Source organism: Lissotriton helveticus, chromosome 7 (genome assembly GCF_964261635.1).
Source record: "Lissotriton helveticus chromosome 7, aLisHel1.1, whole genome shotgun sequence".
In the NCBI taxonomy this organism is placed as follows: domain Eukaryota; kingdom Metazoa; phylum Chordata; class Amphibia; order Caudata; family Salamandridae; genus Lissotriton; species Lissotriton helveticus.
This window is the reverse complement of record NC_136068.1, coordinates 1942482800-1942495261: the sequence shown is the minus strand read 5'-3', so window position 1 is coordinate 1942495261 and position 12462 is coordinate 1942482800. Positions and strand designations below refer to the sequence as shown.

At 42.9% G+C, this 12462-nt stretch overlaps 1 protein-coding gene across 1 annotated transcript in view; it reads left to right on the top strand.

The window, feature by feature from the left end:
• Positions 1–10822, top strand: part of LOC144770948 (uncharacterized) — a 110663-nt gene extending 99841 nt beyond the window's left edge. Inside the window, exon 5 of the mRNA XM_078655786.1 lies at positions 5524–10822. Within this exon, the coding sequence (XP_078511912.1) occupies positions 6850–8790 (1941 nt within the window). The 5' untranslated portion in view covers positions 5524–6849 and the 3' untranslated portion in view covers positions 8791–10822. The remainder of the gene's footprint in view (positions 1–5523) is intronic.
• The last annotated feature ends 1640 nt before the right edge of the window (positions 10823–12462 follow it).

The window sequence follows — 12462 nt, the reverse complement described above, 5'->3', positions numbered from 1 at the left end:
TACAATAAAGTTGCTTCCACAGCCCACTACAAACTGCGCATGATTCGGAAAATAAGCCCTTACCTCCCAACAACTGCTATCAAAACATTGGTGAGTTCTTTGGTCCTCACATCACTGGACTATTGTAACGGGCTCTTCCTAAATTCCCAAGTTAGAGTCATAAAAAAATGCAGACGATACAAAATGCGGCAGCCCGCCTGATCTTTGGAATTCCAAAGTTTGCACCCATATCAGACGCAATAACAAGACTGCACTGGCTGACGATTCAGAACAGAACCAGATTCACATCACAGTGTATAATCTATAAGGCACTAAATAGACAAGGTCCGCATTTCTTAACAAACCAGCTGTGTCTTTACCAACCAGCTCGTCATCTTCGATCCTCTAACAGCAACCAATTGACAGTGCCTCGTACCAGGACAGTCGCCTGGGGAGATCGTCGTTTTGTGGTAGCAGCTTCCAAACTCTGGAACACCCTGCCTCAGGACATAAGAGCATGTCCTACATTGCTCCAATTCCGCAAAAAACTGAAAACATGGCTGTTTACCAAATAAGTTTCATTCTATGTGGCACCGGTTTAGAGCATTTAAGCTTAGTATCATCTGTAGCATGCAAATTAATCAGCGCCAAGACACCTTCGGGTATATGCTGCGCTTTATAAATGTCAATAAATAAATAAATAAATAAGAGAGAACTAGAGAGGCAGGTTGCTAGAGAGATCCGAAGATGGAAAGAGAGAGGGACGGGGGAGAAGAGACTGGGCTGATGAGAGAGATATCGATAAGGAGAGAAAGATGTGTGTGTGTGTGAGAGAGAGAGAGGATGAGTGAATGAGGCACAGAAAGGAGGGGGCATGAGAAACAGAAAGCTGAATGGGACAGTGGAAAGAGTGAAACAGGAAGGAAGATAGAGGAGCTAAAAGCGGCAAAACACAACTAAGAGAGGGAGAATTGGGAGGCAGAAAGAGTGTAAGGACTGAAGTGTTCTGTTAGGACATGCGGTAGTTCTGCATTGCAACTGAGGCACACATGTCCAAAACTACAAACTTGAAAAAGAAAACATTTCCACATATGTTTCGTTCTTCTGCGCTCAGAGAATGTGTAACCTCCTGATAAAGTACTTCTTTATAAAAATGCGCATCTCCCGGCTCCAACATTAAAATACATGCCTTATTTTCTTAAAAGCGTAACACATGAAATAAGAATACCGTGCTCTGCAGCTCCGAGGTTCAGCCGGCAGTTGTACAAAATCGGATGAATTTAATTCTCCTTATTTAATGCGACCCAATATAATTGCATCCTAGACGCTAGCAATTACAGGCCGGAATTTTCTGCAGGAGGCGCATTGAGAGATATGTTAACTGTACTGTTAAGGGCTTATCATTATTTACCCTTTTGACATTCTGCTAATCTCCGATCTATGCCCTGCTTGACAGCTACTCACTCTCCACGCTATTGAGCCCTTTGTTGTAGGAAAAATGGCCAAATAAAATGCCGCAAAAATTGCCGCTAAATTTCCATATTTGTGCCGCTAAATTTCCATTTTTGTGCCGCTAAATTTGCTAATCCATGCTGCTATATCCTGGGGGGGTCTGATTAGGCTCTATATCACCCTTGCAACATAGTGAACAGTGCACAGGCAGGTAAGACGTAGGGGCAGCTTGCGTTGGGTTTCTGTCCTAGGAATGAAGGCCCAGTGGAGTGGGTAAAGGAGACGGCCTGCTTTCCAGGGCTGGGGATACCATTGTTGTTGCAGGTGCAGTGGCACCAGTGCCCAGTGGCGTGAGGGCCAAGTGCTCACTTGTTGTGCCATTGTTGCTTTGGGCCTTGGAACAATGGCTCACGGGGGAAAAATAATAAACTGGAATCGGAGAATCCTTAGTTTGTGCCTCAGAGAGATGCCGGGGAGAGTGGTGGGACAAGATGGGGACCATGTTTTTGATAAAGGGCAGAGAAGACAGCCCACTTTGCAATGTGGCGGCCATAGTTAGCGAAGCAGGTGCAGCAGCACAGTGGTCCAACGGTTCGAGGGGCCCCTGCATCACAGTAATGACTGTCTTACTTTAAAAAAGGAACATGGAAGATCATTTTACTTGATGGCATTAGGAATCAGAGCACAATTGCTGCAATATGTGGGAGCGGGTTTAATTATTTTTGTTTTTTTAAAGTACAAAGAGCCGGTTTGAAGACTTAAGTGATGGTGAGGGATGGCAGGCAAGGGGTGAGAGGCAGGGAAGACAGCCTGCGACTCAGGCCTGTAGCTACCATTTGTGCAGCAGATGCAGGAAGATGAGGGGCTCACAGCATCCCAATTATCAGGAGCAGTGTTTTTGGTAAATTTCTGTGTTTTTGATGCATTTACTGTCATAGGTCTTACTTTTAGTGTAGATTATGAGTTACAGAAAAAGTATCCCTGCAATGGTCTCATGAGTTATACCCATCACACTCCCTCAATACTTCCCATAACAGTTTGGACGGGGGCCAGACTTAAAAACTTTTTACTTATGAGGACCAGGCACAAAAAAGTGAGGTCTGCCCTGGGGTAAGGTATTTGAGGCTACCCAATTCCGGTGATATTTCCAACCCGGAATGGGTTACCAGTTTCCAAGTTCAGTGTAAGAAATAGGTGTAACCGAGGCGGGTCACTGGTAATGCCAGCGTTTTATAGAATGTATTAGAAAGGGGAACTCCAGCGTATTCCCCCAAACTCAGGCAGGAGGAAACTTTCTTCAAGCTGCCGCAGGTTAATCTCTCTTGGAAAATTGATAGTCTGGATGATACCACGAAGGAAGTAAACACGGGTGCGTGTCTCCAACAAGAATCAAATGGCAGGATCGCCCTCGTTGTGCTGGCGTTCGTAATCCGGACGGATTACGAACGCCAGCACAATCCTGCCATTTGATTCTTGTTGGAGACACGCACCCGTGTTTACTTCCTTCGTGGTATCATCGAGACTATCAATTTTCCAAGACCCAGTGACCCGCCTCGGTTACACCTATTTCTTACACTGAGCTTGGAAACTGGTAACCCATTCCGGGTTGGAATTATCACCGGAATTGGGTAGCCTCAAATACAGTGGATACAGCCATTGAGCCCTGAAGAGTTGTAGAATAACTGTGTAAATCTACAACGAAACACGTGTCGGCTGGCTGTGCTTATTCTTTGAATTTGATGACCTATTAAAAGGAGAAAATACTAACTCCAGAACCTTCGTGGGCCCTATTGCTGTTCTTGTTTGCCTGTATTTACTATACACATTGTGGCTTGATAATTTTGAGTGCGCAGGAATTTGTGTTTTTCTATTGTATTGGTGTGAAATCTTTTCACACATAATTTTTTGGGGGTTCAAGGGTTGTCCCCTCTCCTGCTTGCACCACTATAAATGACGTAACATTTAGAAAACTTTAACGTCAACTTAGCTTGAGCGCCAGAAATTCCTGTACGCGGAAAACCCGTTGCTTTTTGATAATCTGCCCTGGGGTAAGGCTTTGGGAGGGAACTTGGTAGGCCCCTGCTGTCCAACTTCAGTTCCCAGCCATTGTTTGAGGAATGAATGCATGTCATGCATGCTTCTCTAGACCTGTCTGTGAGGTCTTGGATAACCCTGGACGTAGGACTACACTTCCCTTGCGGAGCGTGCGTATTTGGTGCAACTACACGCTAAGCGAATTGCATTTAGCACAGTGCAAAAACGCGTAGCGGGCATTTTTTGCTTGTTCGCGGTCCTCAACATCAAGTTGGCGACCGCAAGCGAGCAAAATAACATCCCGGCAAGACTTTTTCCTAATTCGCGATCAGCAACATCAAGTTGCCGATCGCGAGCGTGGAAAATAAACCTCCCGGCGAGATTCTCAACACGGGGAGGTCAGGTTTCTCATTCTGAGTGGTTGCGTATGCTCGCGACCGCTTGCGTTGAGAAAGCTGCCGCTCGAGTACAAATCTACCCGAGCGGCAGAAAACGACCGTTTGCACTGTGCAAGATGCGGGTTGCCATGATTGCACAGTGCGGACAAGCATCCAGCACTGTGCAATCAGTGCAAACAGCATTTTCCCTACCGCACTATGCAGTTCGCGTAGCAACGCATAGCTTGAGTAGTGTAAAGTGCACTTCGCGTAACTACGCGTAGCGCTACTATGCGAACTACGCCCAGGATTAGTCTTGGATTGTGTCCTCAATGATTGATATGGTTGCAGTTGTGATATGGTCCTTTCAGACTCTTCGACTCTGTCAGACAACTTCTCTGTTTGGATTCTAATGCCCGATGTGTAGATGAGATTGTTTCCAGATTTCTGTCCAGTTTGTCTAACTTTGAAAATTCTTGAGTAAGTTTTGCATCAGCTGGTGTTGGTCTTTGAGCTCTTGTATCATCTTTCCTTCCTGATGAGGACGGATTTGTTTGATCAATCTGTTTCTCCACATCTTTATTCCATCTTTCGTTGGTAACCCTGCTAGTTAGTTGTACAATTAGGTCTGAAGGGAGAAAGATGAGGAGGTGCTTGTTGTTCTAGCTTAGGCACTCTGTGGTTTTGCATTGGCCTAGCACCTACTCTGTGAAACATTATTCTTTTTGGGTTAGATTCCTCCTTGGGAGGTCCCTTGTCACAAGTGCTTAGTTCAATTCTGCCCAGGTATTTATCCAACCTAGATTTGTTGTGTTTGCCACCACAGTTTCAGCAGTGTTTTTTTGTGAGACCTTCTTTTGTCCTCTTCCTTCCACCTCTTGCTTATGTGTAGATTGTGGCTCCCTGTCAAATGTTTGAGCGATCCCTAAGCTCCCCGTCTCATTCATATGGCCTTTGCCATTTTTAGCTGCTTCTAGGTTCATTCAGTGTTGCCCTGCCCCTCTTCTGGCGACACAGACTTCTTGGCAATGAGGCAGCAGCAAAGTAACTACTCTTCTACAAAGGAAAGTAGGGGATCAAGAGTGCTGACTCCTCTCCACCTAGAGTTCAATAGCCGCCTACACTCACTGCTCCGACAGAGATCACTCTGTTTCACTCGGTGGGAGAGTTGCCATTCTGCAGGACCGCCACCTCCACACACCACTCTTCTCTACAGTTCTCACACCATCATGTCCTTGTCTTTATATTTGCTTTTTCAATAGCGTGGAAGTAGAATTCCTTTTGATGTGGCTACATCTTCTTACTTTACAACTGTGCTGGTTTTGTCCAATCCCAGACAATAAATAACGATTTCATTTCAAAAGCCTTGTATATTGCTGGTCTTGTTGTTCAAACAATTGGTCCGCTATTATCATGAGATCAGTAGTTGTGCCGTCTGATTTTAAGCAGCCCGTGGCCTTGTGTGCACCAGAGAGAGCAGGTGTGCCATTGGTTAACTGTTAATTGCTTCACGTTCTTTACCTTCACAGACTTTAAGACCCTTTCTGTTTCTATGAGGGAAGTGACTTGTACTCAGCAAGAGCACCCAGTGTCTTTATAGTGCACAAGATGAGATCAATAATGATATTTGTGTTTTATTGTAAATGCAGAAACTAACGGAGAAACTATTTTAAACCAACAGGTATTAAAGCTTGAGCAGAAACTGATACAGTGGCGCCTGTGTTAAATCACCTGAAAAATCACACTGCTAAGAATGTAATGAAAAGCGTGTGAAGATGCACAAGAAACCACATTAGAAGCAACACACGGTCAAAAACAGGAACTGAGAGATATGAAATTACAGAATGTGAAAATGGTTTGAGTCCTCCATCAAATTCACAGTCACATCAGGAGGACCAGCTCAGACACCAGACAAATCTACTGAATGCCGGACGCTTTGGAGCTTTGTATTTTTTTTCCCATTACCTGATTGAACTCTTACTGGAAAAAAAACACTGCATGGTTGCTAATGTGTAAAATATCTGATCCAAAAGGTAGTTCTAAAAATGAGAGAAGCATTTGATTGCAAAATTATGTCAGTGCACATAATGTAGAAGACCTCACTAGCCACAGTCCACTGAGTTTACTACGAAACCCAGAACTTACTATCCACAGTTGTCAGAACTCACAATCCACAGTCGTCAGAACTCACTATCCACAGTCGTCAGAACTCACTATCCACAGTCGTCAGAACTCACTATCCACAGTCGTCGGAACTCACAATCCACAGTCGTCAGAACTCACTATCCACAGTCGTCAGAACTCACTATCCACAGTCGTCAGAACTCACTATCCACAGTCGTCAGAACTCACAATCCACAGTCGTCAGAACTGCCTATCCACAGTCGTCAGAACTGCCTATCCACAGTCGTCAGAACTCACTATCCACAGTCGTCAGAACTCACAATCCAGAACTCACAATCCACAGTCGTCAGAACTCACAATCCACAGTCGTCAGAACTCACTATCCACAGTCGTCAGAACTCACTATCCACAGTCGTCAGAACTCACAATCCACAGTCATCAGAACTCACAATCCACAGTCGTCAGAACTCACAATCCACAGTCGTCGGAACTCACAATCCACAGTCGTCAGAACTCACTATCCACAGTCGTCAGAACTTACTATCCACAGTCGTCGGAACTCACTTTCCACAGTCGTCGGAACTCACTTTCCACAGTCGTCAGAACTCACTATCCACTGTCGTCAGAACTCACTATCCACTGTCGTCAGAACTCACTATCCACCGTCGTCAGAACTCACTATCCACAGTCAACTTAGATTACTGTACACAGTCGGAACTTACTGTCGATGGGCAACAGAGTTTATTACCTACATCGAACAGAGCCTCAGCATTCTGAGCCTAGTAGCCACAGACAATAGAGATTTTTAAGTTTCCTATGGTGCCAGAACACTGTGGACAGAGCGTACCATCCATAGGTGACAGAGCTTACTATACACAAGAGAATGTCTCTGAGTGAGAAAGTATATAAGTGCTCTGAATGTGACAAAAGGTTCAGATTAAAGCACCAATGTATTGCCCATGAGAGAATACATACAGGTGACAAGCCCTTCCAGTGCTCTGAATGTGACAAAAGATTCAGGTTAAAGCACCAACTTATTGTCCATGAGAGAATACATACAGGTAACAGTCCCTTCCAGTGCTCTGAATGTGGGAAAACGTTCTGTAACAAAGACAACCTTTCCTGCCATGAGAGAACACATACAGGTTACAGGCCATACCAGTGCTCTGAATGTGGGAAAAAGTTCATTAAAAAAGCCGACCTTTCCTGCCATGAGAGAACACATACAGGTTACAAGCCATACCAGTGCTCTGAATGTGGGAAAAGCTTCTGCCAGAAAACACAGCTTACTATCCATGAGAGGACACACACAGGCGAGAAACCATACCAGTGCTCTGCATGCAACAATTGTTTCAGTTCTAAACGCACTCTGACTGAACATGAGAGAATTCATACAGGGGAAAAACCTCATCAGTGCACTGAGTGTGGGAAAAAGTTCCGTCAGCACGGAGCTCTTACAGCTCACACCCACATACACACCCGAATACACACAGGACTGAAGCCGTATCAGTGCACTGAATGTGAGAAAAAATTTCATTCAAAGGGTTATCTTGCTAAACATGAGAGAACCCATACTGGTGAGAAACCCTTTCCTTGCACTGAGTGTGCTGAAAGCTTTTATTGCAGAAGTGACATGAATAAACATTTAAGAAAACACACAGGTGAAAAAACATCTAGCTACAAAAAATATAAAAGAAAAAACATGGCAGAGAAGATACATGTTTGCACTGAATGTGGGCAAGGATTTAGCTGTAAGAGAACTCTCACTCGCCATTTAAGAGTGCATACGGGGGAGAAACCTTATCAGTGCCTTGAATGTAATAAAAGCTTTACTCAGAAAGGAATGCTTACAATCCATGTGAGAACGCACACAGGGGAGAAACCTTATCAGTGCTCAGAATGTGCAAAATGTTTTAACTCTAGTGGTAAACTTAAAATCCATGAGAGACTTCATACAGGTGAAAAACCGTATCAGTGCAGTGAATGTGGGAAAAGTTGCAGTCGACTTGGAAATCTACTCGCGCACAAAAGAAGAGTACACACAGAAAGAGAAAAACTACACCACTGTACATCATGCGGGAAAAGCTTCTTTGACAAAGGCGACCTTAGAAAACATGAAAAAACACATACAGGCGTGAAACCGTATCAGTGCGCTGAATGTGGCAAAAGATTGAGTAGCAAACGTTCTCTAATCCTTCATGAACGAACACATACTGGTGAGAAACCTTATCAGTGTGGTGAATGTGGCAAACGCTTTAGTAGGGTAGGAAATTTTAATCTTCACAAGCGTGGTCATAACGGACAAAAACCTTATGAATGCACTGAATGTGGCAAATCTTTCAGGCTTAAGCAATATCTTACTATTCATGAAAGAACACATACAGGGGAAAAACCGTATCAGTGCACTGAATGTCACAGAAGTTTTAGCCGTGAATTCATTCTTACTCTGCATCAGAGGACACACACTGGTGAAAAACCTTACAGATGCACTGTATGTGAAAAAAGCTTTACCGGTAAATTCCATCTTACTGTACATCAGAGGGGACACACGGGTGAAAAACCATATCCGTGCACTGAATGTGACAAAAGTTTTAGCCGTAAATTTGCTCTTACACTGCATCAGAGGACGCACACTGGTGAAAAGCCATACAGATGCACTGTATGTGAAAAATGCTTCAGTTATAAGGGGGATCTTATGAAACATGAGGGAATACATTCTGTAGATAAACGTTACAAGTGTTCGGAATGTGGGAAAGGGTTTAATGAGAAAAGAGGTCTTACTTTACATGAGAGAAAACATATGGAAAAGAAAACAAAGACATGACAAGGGTGAATTAGTATTGTACACCTTATAATACAGAACAGCATTGTCAAGAATCAAGTTTGCATTGTCGTGTATATATACACAAAACTGTAACACAGGTCTGGCGACGATAACTCATGTGCAAAATATTAGCCATACTGCAAAAAGATGAAAAAATCTGAAAAGGCATCTTATTTACCCCAAGAGAGATGAGATGTAGAACGGAAAACAAAGTCATAGCAAACATGAACCAAATGTTTAGAAACTTTGTATTAGTAAACTAAAGTTTGAAAGGGATTGTGCTGCTGACACATACTTCTAACCACAGATTCCTCTCCTAATAATTCTTAATTTTGTGCATCTCGCCAAGCACTTGACTAGTTCTGGAACCTTCTGCATTACCTCCTACCCGGCAGTCAATGGTACCTATGAATTCCATCACAACTCCATCACATCCCCGATCATATGGACATAGAGTTGCATAAAGGACCCTTTCCCGCCCATTGATGTACGTTTATCTTTTTCCTCACCTAAAGAGAAAAGATCTGGGGCCATATGTATCAACATTCCCTTTTGCGATTTCTAAATAGCGATTTTTAAGGAATCGCTATTTAGAAATCGCAAAATGATATGTACGTAGGAATTTGCTTTTTTTTGCGATTTCTTAAAATTCCTTAATTGCGATTAGCAAATTGCTAATCGCAATTAAGGAATAATTTCCTATTCATTTCTATGGGCCAGGAGGCCCATAGGAATGAAGGGAAAATTTGCGATTCGCAATTTACTAATCGCAAATTTGAGAATATTTTCAAGGTGCAGGGGTGTCCAAAGGACATCCTGTTGCACTCCTGAAATCTGCATGGGTGCACATGTGGCGCACATACATACGCTAAGGGCATGTATGTGCGTCACATGGCACTTTGAAAAATGAAAAATATGCATATTTAAAGGAAATCGCAACTTACTACCAACTAGAAGTTGGTGGTAATTTGCGATTCCTTAAGGCCAATTTGCGATTTTTTTTGTCTTCTTACATTGCATTAAGGATTCGCAAAATTTGCGATTCCTTGAATGCAATCGCAAGATAAGGAATCGCAAATTTTGCGATTCCTTATTTTTCAAGCAGATTTCCTTGATACATACCATTAGTCCAAATTGCATTCGCAAACGCCGAAATTCTGCGAAATTCGGAGTTTGCGAAGTCAATTTGGCTCTGCTCTTGCTGGTTTTATCAGTGAAGTTTTACATTTATTTTAACTTGGATGTTCTACAAAGATGTCATCCCCAAATATGACAGATTACAAGCCGTGTTATTATCATTTTTATATATTTCCTAATTAGCGGTCGCCCTACTTTTATCTTTTATTCGCTATAAAGGGCTTTAAATAAAAATTCTTTAATCGTACACCAATGAAATTCTTAATCTGAGATATTTTGATAATAGTGATTACAAGAGTAAGTGATTCTAGGTGTTTTTTTTAGCCTAAGCTGGTACAGTGCTTTCCCTGTTATCAACTGTCAATAATCATTGCATAAATCCTAATAGAAGTATGTAAAAGACAGAGAGGAGACAGAAGCGCTAGCTGTTGTTTAACTTGATTTTAATACAATTCCTGCTCAAAAGGTTATGAAAGCTCTGAACACGTATTGTGCCCTGAGAGGGCGTTGGACCAGACACGAGACAGTGCTGCTGGGGCACAGCTGAGACCGTGATATCAACGACTTCCCTTTCAAAGGATACTGCTTCTGCACATTTCATCCGAGTGCAGCTTATTGAAGGGCGTGGACTGTAACTCTTTCCGCCATCTTGAACTGAACTCTTTTTGTTCTGCCAAGGTGTATGGTGTCACTTTCAAGGCGATTATCGAATATGACTCAATAGGATTCCTTCTAGTACTAAGTTAAGCCTTGGCAGATGAAGAAGGGGTTGGGAAACTAACTTATCACATTCTAAAATATATGCTGGATTTTAATAATCATGTTGCAATATTTCCTTCTTTTCTGTTTGCTTCTAATCGGTTTTTAACTTTTAATAAAAGTATATAAATGCGTATCCTGGTGTGAATTCCTCTGTGTGTGTAAATCAGAGGTCCTCAAAATGTGGGGCGCACCCTGAAGGAAGGGCGGAGGGGATGAGGGGGGTGTTGGTGGCTGCATTCTCAGGGAAGCCTCAGCAAAGAAGCGTACATAAAGCTCATCTACAAGTGCGACCTTCTTTAACACCTTCGATGCTGATGACGGAACCGCTCCGTCATCAGCTGCGGTGGCGCTGTGCTGATGACGGAGTGGTTCCGTCATGGCCCGCTCGGCACACCTGCGCTGAGCGTTCTATTGAGCGGGGAGGGCCATGACGGAACCGCTCCGTCATCAGCAAAGCTCAACCGAGGCTGGTGACGGAGCGGTTCCGTCACCAGCGTGCAGCTGCTGCGCAGCCGCCCCGCCCCTTAGCGCTGTGGCGGAATAGCCGCCGCAGAGAAGGAGTTATTTCAATTACAGACCTTAAAGTGCATGACAAGTATGGGCGCTGCGGTCTGGAGTGCAATGGGGGAAGAGGTCATTAAGTGTGGTGCCGGGCCAAAGAGGGAGACAAAAAGAACAAAATATTCTGTAAGTATTTTGTTACTTTTTTTCCTCTGCATTTAAGTGCATGTAACGTAACCCACAAACAATGAAATAATAAAAAATGCAGGTTAAACGTCTTATTATTCTTTGCAATTAACATAATCTCCTTGTACCAAAAGAAATTAATCTGACCTTGAGTAATGTGTCTAGGGCTCATATAAAGTGCGCCAGTACAAGGTCAAGTTTGCGTTCTATAAAACTACAAAAAAATTCAATCATAATCTGTAGGAAATGAGCAATCTAAGTTGGTCAATGCACTTACTGCAGATGTCTGCGCGCATCTTTCCCCAGAAAGGCACAGTATTAAATCCTACTTGTTGTAGTGTGGAATAATGACTCTATTTATTGTGCTAAGAGGTCCCAGTCTGTGACAGAAAGCGCTATGAATATGTCCGTCACTATTTGAAATATTATTATTCACACTATAAGCCAGGTTGCCAACATTTTTTAATATTTCTTTGCAGTTTTATATAGTGTGGACTCAAAACAAAGGTATTTGAGTGGTTACTTGCACGCTAGTTAGATTACACATTGTTACAGTCATTTTTTAGGTCAAAGCCGACCAGACCATTCAGCTGCCTGGTTTGCTGAAGACATTTTGGGAATATTCTGAAAGCTTCCCTGGGATGGATCCGCCAGTTGCTTTCCCTTGGCTTTGTGGTTTGTAACCCACATTTGCTTGCTTTCCATTTGCTTGCTTTATTTGTTTTAGGATGTCCAGCTTGCATTCATTTCTCGCTTGGAGCGATTCCTTTTTACTATATCCTTCTACGAATGCTCATTTTCTGTTAACAGACCTTGAAATCTTGTTCTTATCTCTTTTGGTGTGCGTTCAAACACTGAGGTCAAATGTAAGGGTCTGTTTTCAGAGGGAGCTTACTGTTTACTTTCTGTGACCTAAAACTTTATGTGACACTCTTGCTGTGAATGCTTTTTATCTAGGCCACAACATTTAAATGTCTGTAAATGAACCATGCAGATATTTCAGAATATATCAGAATTAGGAAAGCAAAAATGCAGCAATTTTTTTGTAAATCTGAAGTGTGGTAGAAACAAATACTTTAATAGGAT